This window comes from Hypanus sabinus, chromosome 12 (genome assembly GCF_030144855.1).
Source record: "Hypanus sabinus isolate sHypSab1 chromosome 12, sHypSab1.hap1, whole genome shotgun sequence".
NCBI lineage: Eukaryota > Metazoa > Chordata > Chondrichthyes > Myliobatiformes > Dasyatidae > Hypanus > Hypanus sabinus.
Genome location: NC_082717.1, coordinates 73,064,481 through 73,092,282, shown reverse-complemented (window position 1 = coordinate 73,092,282; position 27,802 = coordinate 73,064,481). Strand labels below are relative to the sequence as shown.

General features: G+C 40.1%; 1 protein-coding gene and 1 long non-coding RNA gene across 4 annotated transcripts in view; one reads left to right on the top strand and one right to left on the bottom strand.

Annotated features, from left to right (window-relative positions):
* Window positions 1–53: 53 nt before the first annotated feature.
* On the bottom strand, window positions 54–16,004 carry mpc1 (mitochondrial pyruvate carrier 1). Of its 2 annotated transcripts, XM_059986215.1 has the most exons (5): window positions 15,834–16,004; window positions 14,734–14,737; window positions 5,457–5,553; window positions 765–897; window positions 54–503 (listed from the first exon to the last, which is right to left on the bottom strand). In XM_059986215.1, the coding sequence occupies exons 1-5, from the start codon at window positions 15,902–15,904 to the stop codon at window positions 473–475; spliced, it is 336 nt and encodes a 111-aa protein (XP_059842198.1). In that variant the 5' UTR covers window positions 15,905–16,004; the 3' UTR covers window positions 54–472. The 2 variants fall into 2 exon arrangements, with proteins under 2 accessions (XP_059842198.1, XP_059842197.1); XM_059986214.1 differs by lacking the exon at window positions 14,734–14,737 and having other exon boundaries at window positions 15,834–15,973.
* A 61-nt stretch (window positions 16,005–16,065) lies between these two features.
* LOC132403012 (uncharacterized) overlaps window positions 16,066–27,802 on the top strand; it is an 85,000-nt gene continuing 73,263 nt past the window's right edge. Inside the window, exon 1 of one of the 2 annotated variants that reach the window (XR_009515158.1) lies at window positions 16,066–16,111. This is a non-coding gene — a long non-coding RNA (uncharacterized LOC132403012). Of the gene's footprint in view, window positions 16,197–27,802 lie in introns of both variants that reach the window. The other variant, XR_009515157.1, reaches the window with a different exon arrangement.

The window sequence follows — 27,802 nt, the reverse complement described above, 5'->3', positions numbered from 1 at the left end:
ATTCATATTGGTAAGCACTGGAAATATTACAAAGATGCACGAGGACAGTAAGCTGGTAATTAATTCACAATTTTTAATTGTCAACACAGCAGTTTTTCATTGTACTTTATTAAAAACAGTTTCAAACCACAAAATAAACCATTCTACAACAGCCATAATCATAACCATTCTCTGCAACATTGCAATTTTCTTCAATGTACAATATAATTCACACACTTTTAAAACTAGAGAAAAATATGTACATGATTACATTTGGAAATCCATGCATGTTACTTACAAATTTAAGGCAATTTTAGAAACTGCTAAAATAATGTGAATATCAATTCCAAATAGGATTAGAATTAAATCCTCAAAAACTTAATCATACACTGAACTTGTAGAATCTTGTGCGTTTAAAAATAATGTAGAAATATCTTGATATGGGCAACATGTTGATCCAAAGAAAAAGTGCTGCAAGAGATCCAGTTTGACATCACTCAGATGAAGTCTTCTTCTTCTGTATGCTGAATATATAGACATATTTAGTGTGACGCAGAAAGCCGAGGCTTGCAGTATAGATACAAGATCTACAAATGGAGCTGGTCATTCCATTTTCTTACCTCAAATTGTTACCCAGTCTTTAAATACATGAATATTTCTTGAAATTTGCATTTTATACATATCTTACCAGCCTCGCAGAATTTCCAAAATATACCCGATTTTAAACGGCCAAAACCACTACAATACCCCACCCAATAAAGTTTTCAGAAACCAAGAACACTTACTTGTACTTGATCAAGCGGCATCCTTGAATAATTTGTGCTGTTTCATTAGTGAAATGACAAGCAAACAAAAGCCAATTTCTAGGCTGTACCTTGTATGCAAACCGCATGAACAGCAAGGAATAACAGCACAATGCTGCAAAAAAAAAACACAAACTGGTTATTCTTACAGGAAATGTAGTGTATTGTTCACAACAGACCTGTCTTCATGTTATGGAGCAAATACTAAACTCTTGAAAGATGTCAATCTTTTCTCAGTTACCATCAGGTAGGAGGTACAGAAGCCTAAAGGCGCACACACAGCTATTTCAGAAATGGCTTCTTCCCCTCTGCCATCCAATTCCTAAATGGACATTGAACCCTTGGACACTACCTCACTTTAAAAAAAATATTTCTATTTACTTGCATGATTATTAATTGATTCAATATATGTATATTGTATAAAGTATACTGAATAAGATTTACTTTTTTTTCTTCTATATTATGTATTGCATTGAACTGCTGTTAACAAATTTCACATCACATGCTGGTGATAATAAACCTGATTCTGAATATAACCAATATTAGGCTCAAACTCAAATCACTATTAAAAATAAAGTGGAAATAATAAAGTGATCAGAAAGAGGTGAAACACCATCGGTCATTGGAAAAGCATTAGGCTGCAGTCAGTTAACGATCAGAACAATTTTAAAGGATAAAGTGAGAATAATGGAGCATGTGAAGGCCCTGTCCCAATGTAAGCTACAATTATTACTAAACAATGCAGTGGTTTAATAATTGAAATACATAAGTTTATTAAGTGTTTTATATGCATTGAAAGGTAAAATATATACTACACACTAAAACAAATGTTTGAATAACTGACGTTAAATAATACCGGATGTGCCTGTTCCGCTTTCCAGTTTTATTGCCCCGATTCCCGATCCACGGTAACCTATGCACATCCTCCCATATACTTTAAATCATCTCTAGATTACAGTACTTACAATATCTAATACAATGTATATGCTATGTAAATAATTGTTATACTGTATTATTTAGGGCAGGGGTCGGCAACCTTTTGTCTCTGTGGACTGAATAGCGTATTAATGAGTGGACGGTGGGCCAGATAAATGCCATAAAAATCTTGAAATATTGGAATTATCCATTTAAATACATCTAGTTACGTTTTGCCTCAAATTAATGAATAACACATGCTAGAAAATCATTTGTGCTTAACCAAGGATGCTGATTAGTAATCAAAGAACTCAGTTTAGTTGCAATTTATTTTATTCAAGGCATCTTTTGAATCTATTAAAAGGACACAAAGAATCTTTAAACATAAAACATAAACATGATGCATTGAATGGTGGTAAATTATGTATAATAAAAAAGAAAATTTTAACTGTGCGATTCCAAGGTTTTCCATTTGTCATTGCAGTAACGCAATGCCTTTTTTCTGTCCCACCTTTGCTGGTATCCCATCAGTTGTGATGCCAATTAGCTCTGACACATTAAGTTTCATTTCTGACATCATTTTCAACAAAACTTCAAAAATGTCTGCTCCAGTAACTGCATCCTTCATAGGATTTAATCCTCTTCAAAAATTTGAAAAGTTGAGGTCACTCCTTGCACAAACATCGCAGGTTGAGCAGTGTCTCTTAAGTCTGTGCTCTCATCAAGTGCAATTGGGAAAAAAATGCAATTTGTTGCAGGCATCCCTTAAACAACTTTTGACATCTGCTGACATTTCTTCAATTCGCCATATGGTCGTTCTTGCTGACAGGCTGGTAGATGCAAATAAAAGTTTCTTTTCAGGACAAACAATATCCACCACTGCCAGTAAACATTCTCTGACAAACTCTCCATCTGTAAAAGGCTTCATCTTTTCTGCAATACGTTTTGAGACTTCGTAGCTGGCACAGGCATTTCCTTCGTTTTCACTGCTTTTCTTGGCAACAAAATGACATTTGTTTTCCGAAACTAGCCTTCATTCGCTCAACTACATCTTTCCTTGCTTGCCCAGTAAACTTGTTTAAATTTCCACTATGGCGGGTCTCATAATGTTGCCTGATATTTGCCACCTTCTTCACAGCAAAATTTTCTAGGCAAATGAGACAAACTGGTTTCCCAGCTTGCTCGATGAAGAAGTAATCGAGTGTCCAAATGTCTTGGAAATTTTGGCACTCAGTGTCTACCTTCCTGCATTTTGCATTCATTGCCATTGGAATTTTTTTCTTCAATTTTATTTCGAAACGCGAGCTATTCAACAAGTATCATAGCACATGTAAATATCTGGATATTTAGCATGGATTTCTTGTTAAAACAGTGGCGCTGTTTCTGTTTACAAATTTGAACGATCCCATCTGAAAACTTACACATGTACAGAGAGTATCTAATACATATCAATAAGGTAGCCTGCCTTCCTGTTCATTCATATATACCAGTGTTTGGTGTGGAACAGAACAGAACCTGGGGCCAGTGTAACAAGAAACCATGCATGACAATCAGTGTGGTTGCGTGAAACTCTCAGAATAAGAAAGAAAGAAAGAAAGAAAGAAAGAGGGGGGTGGGGGAATTGCTCACGGGCCAGATAAGCATAGTACCCCAATATTTCCGGATCCAGACCGCGGGTCATAGGTTGCATGCCCCTGGTTTAGAGAATAATCCATGGTTGGTTGAATCCTCGCATGCGGAACCCGCAGATAAGGAGGGCCGACTGTATATAGTGTGAGTAAGTGTAAAGAACAGGTTGAAATAAAATCTGACAGTCCATGATTTACGTCAACGATTTAGATGAAGGCGTTGAGAATAACATCAGCAAATTTGCTGATGATACTAAACTGGGTGGCAGTGTGACATGTGATGAGGATGTTAGCAGAATTCAGGGTGACTTGGATAGGCTGGGTGAGGGGGCAGATACTTGGCAGATGATGTTTAATGTGAATAAGTGTGAGGTTATCCACTTTGGGAGTAAGAACAGGAAGGCAGATTATTATCTGTATGGTGTAGAGTTAGGTAAGGGAGAAATACAAAGAGATCTAGGAGTCCTTGTTCATCAGCCACCGAAGGTGAATGAGCAAGTGCAGCAGGCAGTGAAGAAGGCTAATGGAATGTTGGCCTTTATTACAAAGGGAATTGAGTACAAGAGCAAGGAAATCCTCTTGCATTTGTACCGAGCCCTGGTGAGACCACACCTGGAGTATTGTGTACAGTTTTGGTCTCCAGGGTTAAGGAAGGACATCCTGGCTGTAGAGGAAGTGCAGCGTAGATTCACAAGGTTAATTCCTGGGATGTCTGGACTGTCTTTACGCAGAGAGGTTAGAGAGACTGGGCTTGTACACGCTGGAATTAAGGAGATTGAGAGGGGATCTGATTGAAACATATTATTAAGGGATTGGACAAGATAGAGGCAGGAAATATGTTCCAGATGCTGTGAGAGTCCAGTACCAGAGGGCATGGTTTGAGAATAAGGGGTAGGTCATTTAGGACAGAGTTAAGGAAAAACTTCTCCCAGAGAGTTGTGGGGGTCTGGAATGCACTGCCTCGGAAGGTAGTGGAGGCCAATTCTCTGGATGCTTTCAAGAAGGAGCTAGATAGGTATCTTATGGATAGGGGAATCAAGGGATATGGGGACAAGGCAGGAACCAGAAATTAATAGTAGATGATCAGCCATGATCTCAAAATGGTGGTGCAGGCTCGAAGGGCCGAATCGTCTACTTCTGCACCTATTGTCTATTGTCTATATAAAATCATTAAAAATATGATCAGATTTGATAACTTGTTAATTATATGAACTAGCCCATGACAACAAGGAAGAAAGGCAGTTACTCTGCTCAAAATTCTCTGTGGCCCATATTCCTGCCAAATGTGAATGTGATTAAACAAAGAATAAATGAGGATAAGTTATATTCCATTCATCTATTTATTTAGGTAGAACATAAATTATGCACATGTAGCTTATATCAATGCACCAAAAGCATCAAGGTCAATAAACACAGCAAAATCCACTGATCAATTATGATATCAGCAACTAAATTAGTGTCTCACTTATGTTCAAAGAAAAATAATTGAGGTGCATGTAAATCAATAAGTCACTCAGTCAATTGCTTCTATAGTATAGGACGGCACAGACTAGCGTGAATAGTGGGGTATTTGTGTACAGCAACATAAATGCAATACAAGATCACAAGCTCAAAAATGCATTCATAAAAGTTCAGTTTGTCTCAAAGATTTAAATTATGATACAAACTGTATATTTAAACCCCTGCATGTAAAGGATCACTTGATTACAAGGAGAACATTTAGCACAGCATATTATATTCTTGGCCCAAATAAACAGTAGAATAGCACAAAACTGAGAAACTATCTAAAGAAGAATAAAAGTGAGGCAGTACAGTTTCTTCACTCCCAGTTACCAGTAAAGTAATTTAAGCAGAGATTTTAAACCAAAGAAAGCAGAGACTGAATAAATCTGTTCTTTACATTTAGAGCTTTGCCTCTCAAGGGTTACGTGTGTATCTAAGCCATAAATGATATTCTAAACCACCTATTTTAAACAGTGCAATTCAAAGTTTAAAGTTCCCTTTCTCATGTTCCATGCAATACTCCAACCCAAACATGAAATTTACCATTCTCAAATAAGTAGATGACTGACTACAAACTAATACAGATACTCTGAAACATCATGCATAAATTTACACTTCTTTAACTTACCAAATGTCATTCTCCCACTGATGATCTCTGGAGTTTTCTTCATATCATTAAAAGCAGCAATGGGCAGGCCCCAGTTGGCCACAGGACCCCAGAAGTGCTGCAGAAAGAGAATCAAAATCAAAAAAACTGCTTTCTCAGTATCATTAAAACTACAAGTTTAAAATAGCTTGCATTTTTTAAGTGAAGCAATCTCTTTTATAACTCAATGTTCTTGCAGACTACAAAATCTAAGTAGCACACAATACCACTGAATTATATCCTTTCTTAAAAAACAGCCAGTATTGGAAAGGTCTATATATATTTTTAATAGTTGAGAAAAATATATAGTGAAAGGTCAGAGAGTGCATTACGAAACAATAATTTGACACCAAGCCAGGAAATTCATGGTGAATAGCTACAAAGGGCTTTTGGATTCCTCAATAATAAATAGCTATATAACTTAGTGTTCATGACAATACAGTGGATTCCAGTTAATTGGGCCAGATGCCTACGTGGAACACATCTTAATGAAAAAAAGCTAGTTGAGAAAGTTGCTGGGATTCCCTTCATTGATTTGGGACCCTCTGCCACTTAATTAGGACAGGAGACATTGCTGAAGTTTTAACTTGCATCGGTCATGTGCAGGAGTGACTGTGCTTGGAGTGAACTATTTTTCAATAGTGTCAGTTGCTTGTGATCATTTTAGATGACGGGAAATGAATCAAAAAACAATAATTTTTGACACCAGCTCATGCTGGAAGGTAATAAAGACAGTCCATTAGGGAAACAGTGCCTGTGTTGATTTTGTTCACAGCAGCTCACACTGGATGAATTACTCCATCAATAACTATTAAGAACTAATAGTTTTATAGTACTATTGTAGTATTGCTAGTGTTCTAATTCGTTCTGTATTTCACTTAAATACACAATTTATTATTCAGTTAAACATTAGTTGTCTTTTTTTAAAAAAAACCTTTTTAACCATTTCCATGAAACTTCAGCAACATCTACCGTCCTAAAAAAGTGGCACGGTGGGCCAAAATGTATCAGTCCCAATGAGCCTCAATTAACAAGAATTCACTGTACCTGGAATTATTAGTTTGTAAGGATCAACATTCGATAATGCTTGATCTACTGAGCCATCAGCTAGTTCATTGATGTTACAAAATACAGCCAATATTGAATCTCCACAGAAGACTGCAGGGATTAATCCATTTCAGTGCTTTACTTTCCAAAAGATTATAAGCAAATCTGGTCTTCTTTGAAGAGGATACATGCACAGAGAAGCCCAGATTTGGTTATAGTTAACCATTTTCACAAATAACGACAACTGAAAGTGAATAGAAGAAAATTCAGTATGGAAATTGAAGTGAACAAGTAATGTACTTAAGAATTACTTTCACTTACCGTACTGTTCAATAGTCATCCAATGTTCAATGGAGGAAAAGGAGAAAAAAAAACAATTATTTTTGTAGTGTTATAATAGTTTAAAATATAATTTTTATATAACCTAGGTATTAAAAAAAATAGAAGCAATACTCATTATTTTGTTTGTTTCAGATTTCCAGCATCCACACCATATTTTTCATAATCTAGATGAGTTAATAATGATTGCACAAGCTTTGCTTATGTGAACTTCAATAAAATACATTGGAACTGTCATGTTACCAGTTATGGCTACATTTCTCCACTTCACTCACTCAACCATTTTGAATCTCTTAAACTTATTTAAAAGGTACAATCTTTACAGAAGGAAAAATGATTGCTTCCCAATGTTACTTACATGGATGATGTGCTAATGGATGCCAACTAAATCAGATATGAAGGCAGAGATGGAGCTTCAGAGGCTAGATTTTCCAAGGGTGTATAAACTAACAAACTGCTTCCAGTTTAGAATTTATTTAATGAAGTGACAGCATTAACAACTTCTCTAAACCTCTAACAAAACTGGCATACAAATTGAAAATTGAGTTGCTTAAGTTTTCATGGACTGGATTTAGACTTGGTCTATATGGCAGTTATCAAAGCTTCAGATTGTTTCTGACCACAAATCAAAATGCTAACTTATATGCTAACAGCGTTGTTCAAAAAGATTAACTGAATCATTGTTATTGAGTTTTGATGTATTATCTTTCAGGATATGATTAAATTGCAAACCACTGGATTTTCCAAGGTATTTTTTGAAAATACCAGAGTGAATTTCAAGTATTTGATTATCAAGTCTTGCTACAGGGAATACAGTCGCAGTGACAGTCAAAGAAACAGGTTGAATCTAAACAAGTTGTCTATATCAGGGTGCTTAGTTCAGTAAGGCTCAAACTTTCAACATTAACAAGAACAAGGTTTGGTGGACACAATGAGTCCACTCACTTGATTGTTATTTAAGTTCTGGGAACATGCAAACTGACTTTCAGCTAAAATCAACTGAGATCTGTCTCAGCTGTTGCACTGGCTTCAAGCACAAGATACACAAGGTCAAATTTCTGCAACTAAAATTAGATAAGTGTGTATAACTGCATACGATTTATGCAAAACCTGTAGCTACCAGTCTGTTGCTTGTTGAGGCATAGCTGTCAACTTCATAAACATAATTCTAAAATCAAGCATGCTCAGTTTGTAGCTTCATAAAAATGCTAATTTTAAAAGCATGCCCTTTGTTTTAAATGTCCAGGTCCAAAATATGAAGTCACTGCATCTGGATATACATTACTCAAGTCTGACAAAGGGGTAAGCTTCGTAGAAGGCCAGCCTCTATTCAAAAAGTTTCAAGCATTCTCAAAGTAAGATTAATGAAAGTTAAAATGACATCTTAAGTACTTCACTGCAATGACCCTATCAAATGTAAATAAGGGTAAAATAACCAACATTTCATTTAAATAAATGAAAACACTTGAAAATTAAAAACCAAGTTAAATGCATATCTTTACTGTGAAGATGTACTGGCGTGTTTCATAATGTGGATTAAACAAGCAAAACAAAAGACAAAAATCTGGAGGACACAGAACTGCATTTGCTGCGCCGTGGCTAGTTAGCAGTACTGTCTTATAACAGAAAACACCATCTCTGCCTTTTCCTCCAATTCAAAGCCAATTTGAATTGGGATATCACTTGTACAAGGTAGATGAAGGCACTCTGACAATTTCTTTTCTTAAGAGAATACAGTCAATTCAAATTAATTGGGATACATCAGGACCAGTACACTTTGGCACAATCAGCTGAAGTTTCATGGAAATACTTAAAAGGGCATTAAAAAAGACAAACTACCATTTAACTCTGCATTAATTGCCAATAGTTACCAGAAGAATTCATCCAGTTTATAGTGCTGTGTTTTTGATTGATTCTCAATTAATAAAATCAGCACCGGCACCCAGTGTCAATAATGGACTACCTTTATTGCCTTCCTGCGAAAGTGACTATTTTTGAGTCATACACATACAACTCAATTCACATACCAAGTTTTATATTTCAGCAAAATTATTTTTAAAAAACCACCTGAAAGTACTGTGCATCATCGCTTCTAAAAAAAAGTTGATTACCTCAAGATAACCTTGGCAAAAGTATCATGATAGTGTGTACAACAGAATCAAATCACTGAAAGAAAAGATGAATGCTATAATAAAGTCAACAAAACCTGTTCCACAAAATTTCATTGATTGACTTTCACAAGGCCACAATTTAAAATTCTAATTCAAATTATCTGCTGGATTTTTATGTAAAATTCGCAGTTTGATTAACATTAAATGGTTTAAAACCATCAAAAGAAAATCACATATTGCAAATTACAACTATAAATCATTGGGAATAATGAATTAGCAAATTCACAAGGGCAATAACATTAACCCACCACACATACTCTTTAATATGAGATGAGTTAAAGTTTTTGCCCTTGTATATTCACTATTCTGGATGATTCATAGCTTTCATGGTATGATCAAGTGTTCCAGGATTTCTGACATTAATGATAGTGCAAAAAGTAAAGCAAATTGAATAAATGTGTGTGTCATTTAGTCAATTTATATTCAAAGTGCTTTCAAGTACACAATGTAATCTTCGCTCCACACAGATTCTCATGGATAATAAAGAAAAAAATACAAGGAGTGCAATTCAGAGATTCCATTGTGGTTTGAAAATTCATTGCTGAAAATTCTTGTTCAGACATAGCCAAATACAGGTTCTCCCCAAGTTATGAACTCCTAATCTTGTGTGCAACCTCTACATTCAATTAAGCTTTGGGAAACTAGTGGAGCAGATTGTCTGTTGCCATGGGGCTGCAGGTACCTTGTGCCACACGGGAACATGGCTTCACAGATGCATTGCTAATTTGCTAACTGCCAGTTTTAAGAGTATTTTACAAGAACAGAATCTTGGAAGACTTCTATAGAAGATGGTGCTGTTTCCTGCATTTCCCACGAATAGATAGAACAGCACGTCCAAAGTGTCGTCAAATGAACAGAATCCACGCTTCATCAGGGAACACTTCTTTAGCCACCAGGAAGAGTTGGTTGAGGTCTGCAGCAACGAATTGAAAATATCAGTTAGCGCGATTACTGTTTTTCCTTAAAGTTGGTCACATCTGGCATGCCTTCATCCTTGCTGGAGTTTGAGATCCCAGCAAAGATACTGCCTGCTCCTAAGTTTTTTCTCTTTTTCCTGTTTGGAGAGGCTGGACCAGTTTACTCTGCGTTGGAGTCGAGGGCAGACACATGATTGAGGCACTCTTCAAAGCATTCTTGCCACCAGGTGTTGAATGCCACTTTGGACTTGATAAAGTTTGTCTATGTTCTGTGCTCTCTGTAGTACAAGTCCTTGGGCATTTATGCCATGGATGACCTTCACAACCCTGCAGATTTAACACATTATTGTTGTCAACAAAAGCTGAACCTTCTGCACTCTTGCCACATAGCATCTATTCTTTAGCTGATGGATCTACTTCTGGACTTTGGCCTTCAGATGCTTGTGGAACTGTTTTTTTTTGGAGGGATGGTTAGGTTTTTAAAGCTGAACCATTTCTCTCTCCCACGATTACATCTACTCATCATTCCCTTCTCATCTGGTTCCACCTATAATCAAATAGCCTCTATTCCATTCTCCCAATGTACCTTAATGTACTAGCAATCTTTTCAGTTTATTCTCAGTCTATATCCAAAACATCAATTTACATGCTTTGCCTCCAGTATTGTTTTTTGATAGGCGATAGGTTGACTGACAGCATACATGTACACATGCACGAAGATAAGCTCAAGCACAAATGTTTTTGGGCACTTTCCCCGCCCTGTTTGCCTCCTACTTTTCTCGTGACACTTCTACCTCAATCGTTCCCACTCACCAAATCTCCTCTTCATTCTACCTTTGCCATTTGTGCTTCTTATTTCAAAACTTTGAAAACACTTTCTTTTGGTCTCAGCTCATCTCGACACTCCTGCTTCTTTATACACATTACACACTTCTATTTTCACCCTGTTCCTTACATTCTATTTTGTTCAAGCCACCCACCCCAATTTACCCACACACATTCTTTCTCTCCAGATCTGAGAGAACCCCCAAGAACTACTGAGCAGCATCAAGTTAAAAGGTACATTTTAGCTTCTAGTCAACAGACAGACCCCATAGCACTGCTGTGGATAACAAAACCAGACACCAAGGCCCAAAGATGGAGTGCCTTGTCAGGACATCATCCTCCTCCCAATCACACTACTTCCTCTGAAACAACATAATTTTCTCTCCCTTGTCAAGCACCCTAACTCCCAACAGGGTTTCAAAAGGGACCATAAAGCTGCCTCTCCCCACCCCCCAAAAAAAACCTTACTGGTATGCCTACATGATTGGCAGGAAAGCCATGATATGAACCAAGTTCATAACAGACATGATCTCAATGCAGACTGTCATCCAGCCAACATTCTTTCTTATCCCACTGCTCATTCTCACCTCTAACAAGATGTAGTGGAACTAGTTTGAAAGATAAGTGAGAAACTCTTCATCCAACATCATTTTGACCCTAGAACAAAGCTTACCCTAACTTCAGTCAAGTTCACTGACTTGTTCACTGAAGTATGTAAGGAAGATTCCCACATCTCAAGAGTCAAGAAGACAGTTACAGAATATGAAAATCACCATCGGTGTGGCAACATCCGGCCTTTTGCCATCTTAAGAAAAGATTTTTGAAGATCAAGATCTTTAACGAGGCATAAAGTTCGGTGATCTGTTCTCCTTTGTCCTTCTAAGACAAGGTTTGCTTACAGGATTAACTCAAAGCCAGGGAGACATACTACCAATGTATTTAACCACCATGCTCTGTAAATATGCATCACATATTTTGACTTTACCCATCAAAGCCCTCCAAATATAAAACACTGGCATGCTCAGCCAGGCAAAATTCCCTAGCACTATGCCCTAATCACATTCAATCAGCTCCAATGGGCAATAAATAGTGCAAAAAAAAATCCTAAAAAGTACATTTTAAGGAAGCTAAATAAATTCCATATTATGCTTTCGAGAACAAAAAAGATCAGTTAAAATTGCACCACTGATTTCATACAAATAAGCTGAACAAAAGGTTATTTGTAATCAACCACAGGAACGTGTATAGACTTAGAATAGGAATTAGATGAGTGACAAATGAATGTTACAGGGCAGTACAAAAGACAATTTACTTATAAAAGCTTGGTTGGATAATGGATTTCTAAAACTTAATTTTAACAGATTAGATAAGGAAATTTCCAAAAGATTAATCTGTTACCATTAATTATTATACAATGTAGATATATTTTCCATGGAAAACACTTCAAGACTCATTTAGTTAGATTAAAATTACAATTGCAATTCATGCTTCAAAAAGTGTTAATTACTTTTTAAGAGCAAGACAACTTGGAAGCATAACAACTTGAGAACTTGTGTGAAATATAAAGGATCAACTGTGCTAGTAGAATCTTCCACTCTCTAACCTCACTGATAAATTTTACAGGGCATGGTGGTTAAACTTCAGTGGATAACAGCCAAGCAAATTTCAAAGCCTGTCATGGAAGCTGTGGAATTTAATTTCATTTAAAATAAATTCCAAAACCAAGAAAGTCTAGCCTTAGTAACAGTGACAGTGAAACTACAAATACAAAAGTCCACTTAAATGTCACTTAAATTAATAAAACCTTGAAAGGTGCACCAAATTTAAGATATAGATGAAGTGTTTACAATCCACAAAGGTCATCCCTACCCAACTTTATCTTATTCCATCAAAATTATTACTTGATTTTTTTTTAATCCCCTCATTCAAACAGCTTCTCCCAAATTCCCAGCTGAATTGTCAGTGCCTATGTTAGTGTTAACCAATTGGTGCCTGTCATTTCCACAAATGTAACGCATCAGCTTAAAGTCCTGATTACTTTCAGTAGATCACCTCGTCACTTTTCTGCAGATTGTTACACTGCACATCATACTGAATACAAATATAAACTGATTGAAAACTTAATGGAACATTTAGGTTGCACAAAATACTAACTGTCTATCATATGTTGTTGTATAATAGATGCTTCATAAGAAAAGCAGAGCCTATAGAACCTCAAGCTAGTTTTCAATTACCAGTTTAGTGCCAGAAAGCTAGATTCCATTTTTTAAAAAGTCATTGCTCCCAAGTCTTCATTGTTCTCAGTGTTGAACATGTAGAGCACAATGCAAAAAGAGTGACAAATTGTCAGTGACTTTAGCAAAAGAATTAAAATCATTCTTACAGCACCTTTTACAGCCTTTGGTCATCCACAACAGCCAATTAGGTAGCTTAAGCCATGGTTAAAATATGCAGATAAAGATAGTAAACTGATAATATTCTTCCTGGAGGCGTGACAACAATGCATTTCATATCTCACTTTGGTTTATCTGCATCAATTCCCTCTGAACTCCAAAATCATAAAGACTGCTTTGCATTATTTTCTAAAGGAGTTAATTTCACTTTATCTTATTCCTATCTACCGTACCCTTGCCAACCTACATTCCTTTGCAAATGCTTTATTTTCCTACTTAGATTTGTATTGACAATCACTTCCCGAATGTTCCAAAAATTAGCGACTGTTTTTAGAGGCGCAGATTTTGTTGTAATACGAAGAGGAACATGAAGGAAAACATCTTCACTTAAAAGGTCATGATAGCGTGGAATAAGTTGCCAGCACAAGTGGTGCGCGCCAGCACTATTTCAATGTTTAAGAGAAGTTTGGACAGATACGTGGATCGTAGAGGTATGGAATGCTATAGTCCCTGTGCAGGTCGATAGGAGTAGGCAGCTTAAGTGGTTCAGTACAGACCAGATGGGCTGAAGAACCTGTTTTTCTGCAGTACTTTCCTATGACTATATGACAAGAAACACAATAGCCAATCTGCCTGCAGCAAGTCTTACAAAGAGTGAAATGGTAGTCACCAGATATTCTAACCTTGTACAGGACAATAGTGAAGATCCTTTCAACCACCCCCCCAGATGATCACAAAATCACTTTGTGATCTTTTAACACTTACCAAAGAGGACACTTGCTGCTTCAGTTTTAAATTTCATCTGAAAGACACCATCTCACATTATAAGCACTTCCTCAGTAGTACACCAGAAGTTATGATTAAACTTTTGTCCAGAACTGGAGACCACAATTCATAAGTTCCTGACTCAGGAAAAAAACACTAGCCTTCTCATCCAAGTCATCGATGAAGATTACAGACATCCGAGGGCCGAACCTACCGACCTATAGTCACATATTTTACTGAAAAAGATCTGATTATTCCTACAGCTTTCAGTCCACTAACAAATTATTTCTGCTGTTGTAATTACACTTAATCACAGCAAAGAGTATCAAGAACTAGGGGGCACAGGTTTAAGATGAAAAAGGAAAAAATAGAAACATGAGGTGCAAAATTTCCCCCCACAAAGGCTAATATCTATGTGGAATCAGCAGTCACAGGAAGTAGTTGAAGCAGGTACTATAACTTTTAAAAGACAGTTGGACACAAACCTGCATTACAAATGTTTAGAAGGTTATGGGTCAAACAATAATACTTTATTGATCCCGAATGGGAAATTCTTCCATTACAGGATCAACATTTAAAAACACACTTAGCAGTGTGCAGACTTCACTAATAAAGTACAGAATAATAATACACAATGATTTACTAATGTGCAATAATAATGTATAAAATAATAAAACACATGTATGATGTGTGTTCTCCTGTTACACAGATGAACTGTTGTATGTGCACATTACAATTGGAAGGAAAAGATTTTCTATAATGATCCTTGTGACAGCAGAACTGAATTGAGTCTGTTCAAAACAGTGCTCCACTGCTAATTCAGTAGGGTATGGAGAGGGTGTGGCTGATTGTCCATAATGAATAAGTTTGTTTAGCAACCTCCTCTCCACCACTAACTCAAAAGAATCCAGGTTGTAGCCAAGGATGGATCCGGAAAGACTATAAACAGCCTTGGTGTTGGTTTTCAACTCTGATGTTGAAGTAAACACTCAAGTATTTGCACTCCTCCACTACCACAACTTCTCCAAATTTGCTAAATGGAACTAGCTTGGATTTAACATATTGGTTAGTATGGACCAGATGGGCCAAAGGCCTTGTTTCCATGTGATATGACCTCATGCCCATTTGTAAAATCCAAGACATCCTGGAAGATCAAACCAATGCCCTAAATCATTCCACAGACTGTACAAGTCCTGGATTTAGGCAATCAAGACCAAGAGATCAGTCAAATTTCTGTCATGTATTTTACAAATACTTTCCCTCAACTATTGTCCAGTCATTGGTTCCCTACAGAACCCAATCATGGATCTTTGTAGTGAAAACCATTCATATCTCTAAAGAATCTACATTTATATTTTGATCCTTTCACTCTACTCATTGCAAAAATTTACAACGTTTGGTATTTTACCTCATGCTAGTTTACTAATATTCTCATTTCTTTTACTAATGGCAGTTGAGCAATCACTTCCCTTCTCTCTTCTCCCCATACCAATGGCCTTCATTAATTACTAACAATTCAAATACGGCAGAATGTTGGAAATCTGAAATAATTTGGAAAACCTGAAAAACAACCACCAGTCAGGCGGATTGCTGCATTAACATCCAATAGTGTAAGATTTAAAAATATTTCGTGATGCAAGGTAGGCAATTGAAAGGTCAACTTATCCTCCTTCAGCGAGCTGAGAATGACCTTGACTGCAGCAAACTTTGCCGAGATGTACATCGCGGCAGCCGGGCTGCATCCAGGAGATAGCCTGTTATTTACACTAAGCCGGCACCCAGTTTGTTGACTGGGGGAAGTTTCTGGCCACGGGCCTTTTCCCCACTCCCTCCCAAACAGCACATCACATCACCCCACCCTCTCCCCCACATCACAGCCACTATCTGAGCTGTTCAGCTTACCTCATGAGATAATCACGGAAATCTTTGCTCTTGACATAGCTAAGGGCTTTGCGGGCCACTACTCCAGCCATGGCGCTACCCAAGTCCGAGGCTTCCTCACACCGCCGCCTCCTCCGTCTCCGTCTGCGACTCGAGCCGGGTTACGGTGCACGCCGGGATAGCCATACCCCCACCGAAGGACCAATTGAAGGAGCTGGCGAGTTATTTCTCAACCAACCAATCAGCAATTAAGGTCGACGAGGACGCCGGCGGAGCGCGCGCGGAACGACTCCAAGAAGGTATTGGGCGCGAGACACTTGGACGTAGCGTTGTTAGGCAACCGCGGTTGTCTCACGTGACGCGGTCGGCGGAGTTCCGCGCACGGTGAGATCCCACAACTTGTCAGCGGGGCAAATGGTTAATTAATCAGGCCTTTTGGGGTGCGTGCGGTCCGCGAGATTTATTTTTGGCGGTGGCGCCGCTGATGCTTTACAGTTACAGTCTCACAGTGTGGTTCCGGCTGATCTGCAACCACCCCTTATACTGGGTTGGGGCTCCGGGAGAGATCGAAATTAGAGTAGCACACTGCCGAAATATGCGCTCCGGCAAAAGGGTCGACTGCAGACGCTGGAGCAATTCAACACTGCACTGTAGGGGAAAAGCGTAGTAACAGTCCTGATGCAGCGCGTCCATCGGAAACGTCTACAGTTCCTCGACTTTTATATATTATTGTGTATTAATGTTTCATTTTGTTCTACCTCGATGTCAAGTGTAATGATATGTGTTTGAACAATATGCAAAAAACGAATAAACTCGTCTCGGGCTTCCAGGCGGATATCGGTTTCAATGTCAAACTTTGCCATCTTCATCAGGGATGATGACTAGGTATGTCTAGTACTGTGGTGTGTACACCCCCCCCCCCCCTGATTGGTTGGTCCTCATTCAATCACGTTTCCACTCCCTCCATCTAACTTAGAGCCAGACCTTCATCTTTGTCAAAATTCTTTTGTTCTAGTCTTATTTCAATGGCTCCCTTTTGTCAGCTGGTTTCCAAAGCTCATTGGTGCGACGCTGTGGTTTTGTGCTGTTGAAGTAAATCCTATGGCCATTACAGGTGCAATGTTCTGCTGCAGCTGATTCCAACAGGGTAATCCAAATGGATACACCTGCTGTGCTCCTTGATGCAGGTTTCCACCTGGCCGACGTATGCTGCACGGCATTCACAGGGAATTCTGTCCTGAGTTCCAGGTCATTTTTGACCTGCACTAGCTGCAATTTGAGCTTCCTTGTGGATGGTCTTAATCTGGTATTTCTTCAGAATCCTCCGATCCTTCCAGAAAAACTGGAAATATAGGGAGACGGGCATTAGCAATGGGTTCCTCCTCGTTGTTAGGCTTCAGACAGCCCTTTTAAGGGCCCAGTTGATTTCCTTCACCTTGAAGCCATTCTGAATGAACGTCATGTGTAAATATCTTAATTCCTTGTGGAGACTCTCTAGGTCCGAAATAGTTTTCGCACAGTTAATTAAAGTAGAAAAAACCACTCCACGTTAGGAGGAGTAATGATTGCTATTATTGAGGTATCAGTCTGTGTGAGTGGGTTTCTGACAGACGCCATGCCTGAGGCTACTGTTCAGTTTCTGTCGTATTAGAATGTCCAGGAATGGGATGCCACCATTCTTCTCCATCTCCGTTGTAAATTGAATGTTTGGGTTTAGACTGTTCAGATGGTCATGGAACTGTTGGGAGTGCCTGGAGTTCATGAAGCCACACCATGAAGGTGTTATTGATGTCTCTGAAGAAGCATTTACAGCATAAAGGTAATGAACACAGCACCCTCTCCTCAAAAGTCCTCCATGTAGAAATCAGCAATAGCCAGCAACAAGGGTGATCCCATGGCCACTCCGTCCATTTGTTCATAGTAGCTCCCCAAATGGAGGAGGTGTATCTGGAGAAATCAGCAGTAGCAGAACATTGCATTTGCAATGGCCGTAGGATTGACTAAGCCGCCTCAGAATTACTGTGCTGCACCAATCTCATTTGGGACCACCTGGTGAAGAAAACCATTGAAATAAAACCAGAGCAGAAGAATTTTAACAAAGATGAAGGCTTTGCTCGAGGTAAAACTAGAATTCAATTGTGAACAAGGTGGGAGAGTGGAAACCTGATTGGATGAGGACTCATTAATTAGGAGGAATGAACGATGGGGGTATAATTACCACCAGACTAGACATGCCCAGGCTTTATTACTGATGAAGACAGCAGAGCTTGTCATTGAAATGTTGATTAAGATCAATACCTGTACCCGGCTGAAAGGCCAAGAAGAGTTTTTTTCATCATATACACTGGGAAAGCTCTAGACCCTTTACCAATATGCAAGAGAAACTTTTCACTTTTATCTCAATACACGTGATAATAAAGGTTCAACGGTTCATTTTATTGTCAAAGTACGCATGTGCAAGAGATCTCTGATACTCATCTTCTCCAGGTAGCCATGAAATGCAGAAACACCATGGGCGTTGTTGAAAGAAAGTACCCTCCTACACAGAAAAGAAATAGAAACAAACATCGCAAATTCCAACCCTCCCCACCCCCTTGCAGAAAAGAAATCCTCAAACCCCCTCTCTTATACTGGAAAAACTAACAAATCGCCCACACAGAAAAACACCAATAGGAACATCAGACCCCAAAACTCCTGTTTCTTCCTTGCATGAGAAGTAACATATCATGCATCTGCTGGTCAGCAAATCAATGAAACTGAAGGAGACCCATATAAACTACAGAATCAGATTTAATATCATCAGCATATGTCCTGAAATTCATTAACTTTGCGGCAACAGTACAATGCAATGCCTAACAATAGAAAAAATACTGAATGTATATATATATATATATATATATATATATATTAGAAAATCTACCGATGCTGGAAATCAAAAGAAACACACACAGATTTCTGGAGGCCAGGCAACATCTATCGTAAAGAGTAAACAGTTGATGTTTCGAATGGAGGCCCTTCATCAGGACTGAGTTCCTCCAGCATTTTATATGTGTGGCAGAGGGGAAGAAGCTGTTCCTCAATTGTTGAGTGTGTGTCAGCCTATGCTCATCATGCACCTCTGCTCCATCCATCTAAAGGGAAATTCCCATTTCCATTCCCATTCTGACTTATGCCACGCTGAGACCACCCTCAGGGTAGAGGAGCAACATCTTATATACCATCTGGGTTACCTCCAACCTGATGGCATGAATATCAAGTTCTCCTTACAGTAAGAAAATTTCCCTCCCATCCCCTCTTCTTCTACTCCCCACTCTGGCCTCTTAGCCCTTCTCACCCTACCTATCACCTCCCTGTGTCCCCTCTCCCTTCCCTTCTCCTCTCATCAGATTCCTTTTTCTCCAGCACTTTAACTTTCCCACCCACCTGGTCTCACTTATCACCTTCTAGCTGGTCATCCTTCCCCTCATCCCACCTTTTTAAACTTCCCCATTCCTTTCCAGTTCTGAAGAAAGATCTCCACCCACAACACCAACAGTTCGTTCATTTCCAAAGATGCTGCCTGGCCTGCTGAGTTCCTCCAGCATTTTGTGTGTGTTGCTCTGGATTTCCAGCGTCCGCAGATTAATAAACCAATTCCACCCCCTTACTTTATTTGCAAGATTCAATATTTCGTTAATTTACAATTATCAGAATTAGGCGCCATGGTAGCCTAGAGGTTAGCACAGCACGGGGCATCAGAATTCAATTCCGGTGTCCTCGTTAAGCAAGTTTTTACATTCTTCACTCGTATTTATGGGTTTCCTCCAGGTGTTCCATGTTCCTCCCACAGTCCAAAGACGTATTGGTTAGTGGGTTAATCAGCCATTGTAAATTGTCCTGTGATTAGGCTAGGATTAAATTGCTGGGTGGTGCTAGAAGGGCCTGTTTTGCAATATATCTCTAAGTAAACAAACAAACTACGTGTATGTTACTTTCTGGCAACAAGATGTTTTTAAAACATGTCATTTCCATGGTGTGTTTTACTTTTTTTATTACACATCCCATCGTGCACTGAAATTCAGTCTGACATTTTCATTGGAAAGGTGTCGCAAACTACCATGCTAGTGTTCCTTTAGTGTAGCCATCGGCATAAACCTTTACACCACCAGTGATCAGGGTTCAGTTCCCATCGCTATCTGAAAGGAGTTTGTACAGTGACCGCATGGATTTCCTCTGGGTGTCCTGGTTTCCTCCCACATTCCAAAATATACAGGCTAATTTTTATAGGTGCACTGTAGAAAGCATTCTTTTAGGGTGCATCACAACCTGGTATGGAAGTTGTCCTGTCCAAGACCAGAAGAAGCTGCAGAAGATCGTGAACATAGCCCAGCACATCACACAAACCAATTTTCCATCCCTGGACTTACTTTACACCGCACGCTCTTGGAGCAGTGCTGCCCGGATAATCAAGGACATGACCCACCCAGCCAACACACTTTTTGTCTCTCTTCCCTCCTGGAGATAGTTCAAGAGCATGAAGATTCATAAGGCCAGATTTGGGAACAGCTTTTTTCCAACTGTGATAGGACTGCTGAACAGACCCTGACCCGGATCTGGGCCGTACCTTCCAAATATCCGGACCTGACTTGCACTACCTTACTTTCCTTTTTCTATTTTCTAATTATGATTTATAATTTAAATTTTTATTATATTTACTTTGATTTGTACTTCAGGGAGCGCGAAGCGCAGAATCAAATATCGCTGTGATGATTGTATGCTCTAGTATCAATTGTTTGGTGACAACAAAGTAAAGTAATAAGGGTTAGTAAGTTGTGGCCTGCCATGTTGGTGGCGGAAGTAGTGACACTTGCAAGCTGCCCCCAGCACAATCCTGCCCTCCCTTACCAAGATCCTGGGGGTCCTAAATATCTCTTCCAGATGAGGCAGATATTCACAATTCACATAACTGAAGAGCAGGCACAAACCAGCACCTATGCTTCATCTGCCAGGGCCTTCTGGAGCTCCCAGCCCCCAGCCATTTTAATTCTCCTCCCCGATGTGCCTGTTGTTGGCCCATTCTGCTTCCAGGGTGCGGCTGAAGGCAAACTAGATGGACAGCACCTTATATTCCACCTGGGTCATCTACATACAGAAGGTATGAACATTGAATTCTCTACTCCCCATCCGTCCCCTTTATTCATTCTCTGATCTACGCAGTTCCTCCTTTACCCACCCTAAAACCAAACACCTTCTTTCTCTCCCTTCCTCCACCCATTCCAGCTGCCCTTCATCCACACACTCCTTCTGCTGATTCTGCTCCCCCGCTGTTCCCACTTGCCAGCCCCACCTCACTTACTTGATTCCATGCTCCGTTTTCCTTGCCTATCAGATTCCATCACCTTGCCTCACCCATCACCTCCCAGCCTTTGTCCTTCTATCCACTCTCCTCCCTAATTTAGCTATTGTTCCCTCTTCGCCCAGATTCACCTGGCGCTCGCCAGCTCTTGCTCCCACCTCTTCCCCCATCACTTTACACTGGCTATCTCGCCTGTAACTTTCAAAACAGGTGAATGATTTCAGCTCAGAATATCAGTTGTCCATCACTCTCACAGACACAAGAGATTCTTTGTATCCTGGAATTTCAGAGCCACGCACACACAGAATGCTAGAGGAGGAAGTGCTTGACCTCCCTGTTTGCAGCCAAATGACCTGCTGAGTTCCTTCAGCATTTTGAGTGTGTCCCACCATACTGCCTAGTACACGGAGTTTCACTAGCATCTTGTTTGTTACTAAAATAAAACTTTAATAAATTGCTATCCGTTTATTCAGACACCCTGATGGGGTGCTTTAAACTGATTGGGTTCTTATTTTCTGTGTTGTATTTAAACAGCAGGACCCTGCTTCCTGATCTCCTTTAAGCTCACTGGGGCCCTGTTTTTTTTGTAACCCCATTAAACTCTTTGAGATCTCATTTCCTGTACTCCCTTTAAACTTGCAGAGTTAACTAGGAAAGTTATTATGTGACTGTGCAACTCCTGAATAAAAGTTAATTAAATTGTTATGGAATATTAATCAGAGTAACCTTCATTAAAATCTGCTAGTCATGCACCATCAAAACTCTGTGGGTACTGGATTATCAGGGTTTTAACTGTACTGAGCAATTGATAGCAAGGCATTTAGAAAACCACTGTGTAATGAAGCAGTGCCAACTCGAGACTGAATATGCACGTGTGCAAGCATTGTTTGCCTTCTGTAATTTTATATCTGAGGTTGAGCTGACCTTGGTTCTGTTGTGGAGATGAAAGTTTATTTGGTGCTAATTTAACCTGTAAAGAAACAGCCCTTACCTGGAAATTATCACTGACGTATGTTATGAAATTTGTTATTTGCAGTACAGTACAATACTTAAAATGTACTATAAATTAAAATTTGAAATATTTATGTATATACAGTATATACATTAAACAAGTAGTGCAAAAAGAGCAAGAATAGTGAGGTAGTATTCATGGGTTCAATGTTCATTCAGAAAACTGAAGCCAGAAAGAAAGAAGCTGGTCCTGAAATGTTAAGTGTGTGTCTTCAGGTTCCTGTATCTCTTCTGGTTCCTTTATCTCTTCTCTGATGGTAGTAATGAGAAGAGGGCGTGTCCTGGATGGTGGGGTCTTTAATGATGCATGCCACCTTTTTGAGGCATCATCTTTTGAAGATGCTCTTGAATAGGGAGGCCACTGCCCATAATGGAACTAGCTAAGTTTACAATCCTCTGCAGCTTTTTTCTGATCTCGTGTAACCAGTTTGAATGCTCTCCATGGTACATCTATAGAAATGTGCTGTTGTTGTTGTTGACACACCAAATCTCTTCAAGCTCCTAATGAAATATAGCCATTGACATACCTTTGTTAATTGCATCAATATTTTGGGCCCAGGATAGATCTTCAGAGATGTTGATGTCCGGAAACGTGAAAATATCCACTCTTTCCATTGCCGACCGCTCAACAGGGACTGATGTGTGTTCCCTCAACATCCCCTTCTTGAAGTCTACAATCAATTCCTTGGTCTTATTTACATTGAGTGCCTGGTTTGTGTTGTAACACCACTCAACCAGCTGATCTACCTCTCTCCTGTATGGCTCCTAATCCTTTTCTTTGCAGATGAGATTCTCATCTTTGTATCTACAGTCTGCCCTGAACAACCCCTGACCTCAGCTATATTTTCTTCATAACAAATAATACTGCACCAGCTTTCACTGTACGCAGCTTCCTCGTTTGTCCCCATGGAGATCAGATTCAGAACTTGTTCATCGTTGCTAACTCGACTTCGCCACAGAGACATTGTCAGAATAGTGTGTAAGGGCAGACAAGGCCTGGGATATGAGTCAACAACCAGGTGGAGGGAGGCCAACCCTAAGGACAGACGGCTCTTGGTCCAGCAGGGGATAAGGAAGAAAGAGGAGGAGGCTAGATATGTGTGAGCAGTGGAGATGGGGAGTCAAGGGACCTGGACAAAGTGGGAAACAGAACAGGGACTGTTGACATGGGATGACATATGGAAATATACATCTTTTCAACTCCAGTTCTTGCTGAGGGCTGTGTACGATGTACTACCAACTCCAGCAAACCTGCGGAACTGGGGAATAACAGAAGACCCAACGTGCCATCTGAGCCAGGAACCAGCCAACCTAGAGTATATTCTTTCTTCATGCCAGGTTGCCCTTTCCCAGGGACTGTACAGATGGGGACATGACCAGGTTTTGAGAGCTCTTACCCACACTTTGGAGACACAGAGGAAGAAGGACCACAAAAATGACAGCCAACCAAACTTCATCAGGACCGGGGAACACGCTGCAGCAACAAACAAGCGCAGAGACGGTAGCCTGAACAAGGCAAAGGACTGGGAGATGAAGATCGATCTTGAAAAGAATCAATGGGCGACAGTACCATGGGCGACCCGATGCCAAGAGCCTCACGAGAGGAAGCTTGCAAGGTACGAAGACCCGGTGGCGGACTGCAGATGGCAAGGCTGGCAGACGTGGAACTTCCCTGTCGAAGTCAGGGCAAGACGATTTCCACCATGTCATGCTGGAAGATGATGGCAGCTTTTGGGATACAAGGGAGAACAAGGAAGAGAGCCGTTGACACCATGGCTCAAGCAGCAGCGAGAACGTCCAGTCGGCTTTGGCTGCGAAGGGACGATAGTAGCTGTACATCTGACCGTCGGGGGTAGAAGATTGATCACCTTCTGCTGTCCCACCATCCCGAGAATGTCCTGGGTTAGGGGAAGAAACGTCTGGAGACAGATGGACCTGGCTGATGACTCGACGGTCCAGCAGCAGAAACATCACAGCTATTTAAGGTAATGCTATAACTCCAAGCACCCTGATTAGATGTAATTATCAATAATTGGCCAAAACTTGAGTTGTTTTGGATTATTGTTTCTTTAGTCAATTCTATTTAATTCCTCAGGCAATTAAACTCTAAGTTTAAAGTAAAGACAATAAAATGTAAGCTATCATGAGGGTTTTTTAAAATAATTTTATTAAAGATTTTCATTCTTGCATAATGTGCAGCAATACCCTATGGGAGATATTTTTAAATAGCTGTGGTATCATGGGTGTAATTGACTAGATCAGATGTTAATTACAAACGTATTTACAGCCAATGCCTGTTTCCATTGTGCTCACCTAAGGTTTAATGTTTGTCAGTAGCTCACGCAGCACACACAGAATAGAATTCAATATAGTTTTGCCAGTAGTTAGTGTTGCAACTGAAGTTGTAGAGTTCTGCCTGGTAAGAAGAAGGTTCTATCCTGTCAGACCTTCCATGCTGTGCTGCAATCTTGGTGATATCACATGTTGTCCTGGGTGACCGTGGCGGGGATGTGACGAGCTGGAATGCGTAATGTGTGTTTGCAAGAGGCAATGAGATGCAGCGCACTTTGTTGAATCAACAGTCTGCTTCATGGTCAGCCATTGAGTAAATCATCAGCCACTGAGGAAGTAGCTGAAACTGGCTTTTCTTCCATTGTGTGGAGTGGTATGCAATGCACACAGGTACTCCGAGGTCTAGGACAATGTGGTATGCAGAGCACTGGAGCTTGATGTAGCTGCTGCAACATTCTGTGATAAAAGGCCACAGATAAGAGTACTCCTGCTATTGTACACCAAGCAGATGGAACTATTGAAAAAATCTGTGAACAGGGCTTACAAAAAGTATGTGAGAGGCAACATTTGAATGTACTTTTTACCTATTAGCAAATGAATAAAGAATAGCGTGGGGAAATATTCCTGTGGTGAGTTTGAATTGCAGATGGCTTAACTTCAAACTTAACATCTTATGGTAGTTGTCCTGGGGTGTGCAGTGCTGATACAGTGTGGAGGATCAGAGAACTTAGAGACACCAAGAGATTCTGTAGGTGCTGGAAGTCCTGAGAAGCACACACTAAATGCTGAAGGAACTCACTTGGTCCATAGAAGGAAATGAACAGTTGATGTGTTGGGCTAAGGGCTTTTATCTGGATTGGAGAGCTTAGAAAGTCAGGTCAGCAGTTGGAGCAGCAGATCTGAGGAGCAGTGCAGTAATAGAAACCAGAGGGGCACAGTTGTAAACCTGCACAAGAACAGTGAGAGCTGGGGAAATATGTGTGTAGTTTCTTTGTTACTGTTGGGAAAGGGTTTCCTTTTGTTAACTAGCAGGAATGCTAATTTACTGATAACGAGAATGGTATTCCTTTGTAAACCAAATGGGGATTAATGTTCTTTCTTCTGAGTCTGTAAGCTTTTGTTGACGGGCTTTTGGGCAGGTCGGCGCGAGGGGGTCGAGAGAGAGGATGCAATGCTCTAAGCTGGGCGAGGATCAGACCCCAAAGGGGGGTCCGAGGCCGGGAGATTCTCCGAGGGGGGGGGGATGAAGCTAGATGTGCTTGGTTGACCACTCGGAGGGTCCTGAGCTGTTTGGAGAGTCGAGGAGTTCGGAGGGTCCTGAGCTGCGAGTCGAGGAGTTCGGAGGGGATCGAATGGTGGCCAGAAGACTTCAGTAATTGAGCTCCAACGGTTGTGCACGAAGTGGTTTGGACTTTGATAAGTTTGGCGCCTTTTCTTTAATTTTCTCTTCATATATACTGTATCGTTATTAATCACTTAGTTATAGTAACCTTTATAAATTGTACTCATTTAATCGCATATGGTGTACTGTCTGGTTTTGGGCGAGGCGGGGACATCACACAGCATCCACATCAGCTGATTACCCAGTTTGGCGGGGCCGAAGGCTGCTCCCCCTAGACAAGAACGAGCTGAGCGAGCCTGAGGCGACCCAGGGGGTTACATGTGCATAGATTATTGCAGGTGCTGGGACAGATATAAAGGATACTGGACGTAAGAGTACTAAGTACGGATGATATAATGTACCCAATGTGGTGAACTACTTATACCTGTCTGGACACGCCCCTGCTGACTGCTCCTGTGGCTCCTCCTACAGACCCCTGTATAAAGGCAATCAAGGCCTGAGCCTGGCTTCTCAGTCTCCAGGATGTAGTATGGTGGTCAACCACTGCTTATCCCTTCTTCCAGTCAATAACAGCCGATATCTCGCCTTTATGTCTCAGAGTGAGTTATTGATGGCGCATCACCCAAGTTTGCTCATAAGTGGGTAGTGTGTTCGGTTCCAGGCACCATGTTGTGGTAAAAATGAACAGATTTTAGTGAGGGTGCGTCAGAGATTTACTAAAGTAAATTTAGATTTAATAAAATAATTCCAGAAATGGGGGACATTTATGTAGATGGAGAAGAGAATGTGGGGTTTCTCTTAGGAACAGAGGAGATTGTGAGGAGTCCTGACATAAATACTTACAATCATAAAGGGTGTGGACAGAGTTGATCAAAACTGTTCCCATTGACAGAGGGGTGAAGTACTTTGGGACGTGGAATGATAGCAACCAATAAAAGATCCAGAATTAATGCAAGGAAATACATTTTTGCACAGCAGATATTAAAGTTCTGGAATGCCCTGGCATGGGTAAAACCTTAAGAAATAAGAATGGGATTCAACACCAACCCAGCCAGGTATGCTCTGCCATTCAATAAGATTGTGGCTGATCCAAATTTCCACCTGTCCATTTCCTGCACATTCCCAAAAACCTTGAATGACCTACAGATTAAAGTCTATCTCAACTCTGAATATGTTCAACGATTCAGCTTCCACAGCTTTTTGGGACAACGATTTCCAAATGTGTCACACTGTCAATTACACTACTGCGGCCCCATTTTCTGTTGGTATCCCAATCTTCATAACTAGTGCAGATTTAGTACTGTCTTGTAGCAGCAGTTTGTACAGATTGGCTGACTCTGGTTAGTATTTTAAATATGTATTTAAAATTTAGAGATATATTAGTAATAGGTTGCAAAGTAAGACACTTGGTAAATATGGTACGAGAACACTGGACAGAAGTGTTTCTGATTTTGGGTGCTGGGTTTGTAAACTGGGATATGAGCTTTTTGAAAATGAGACCTGAGCAAGGAATAAAGGCAAATGCAGGACTGGAAAAGATTTGGAGGCAGGTGAGATGGATTACAGAAAAATGAAGTGTCTCAATTGACTTTTTATCAAATAGGCACTTAATTATCATAGAATGTATTCCTACTCAATGTGCACCTGATCATTGTTATAAATTCACAACCTTCTGAGTGAAGGCATTGGCTTGGATTCTCCACTGGGCATCAGGCCACATGGGTGTAGAAGGAAAATAGCTTAAAGCATCACTGGATCTAATGGCATGGCATGAATGACAATGGCAGTCATCGCATAAACAGGCCCAAAAGTCAGAGAGCTCTCACCCAATTTGATGGCTATAAAAACGTGGAGTATTTTATATATCAAAAACTTGAGGAGCTACAGCACAGAGAGTCAGCTCACTGGACAATGTGAAATGTGAACAGGATAAGAATTTAGGGCATGGGGCAGAGGGTAACGGGGGAACGGCACGATCTGGGAAACTGGATGTGGACCCGGCAGGGTGAA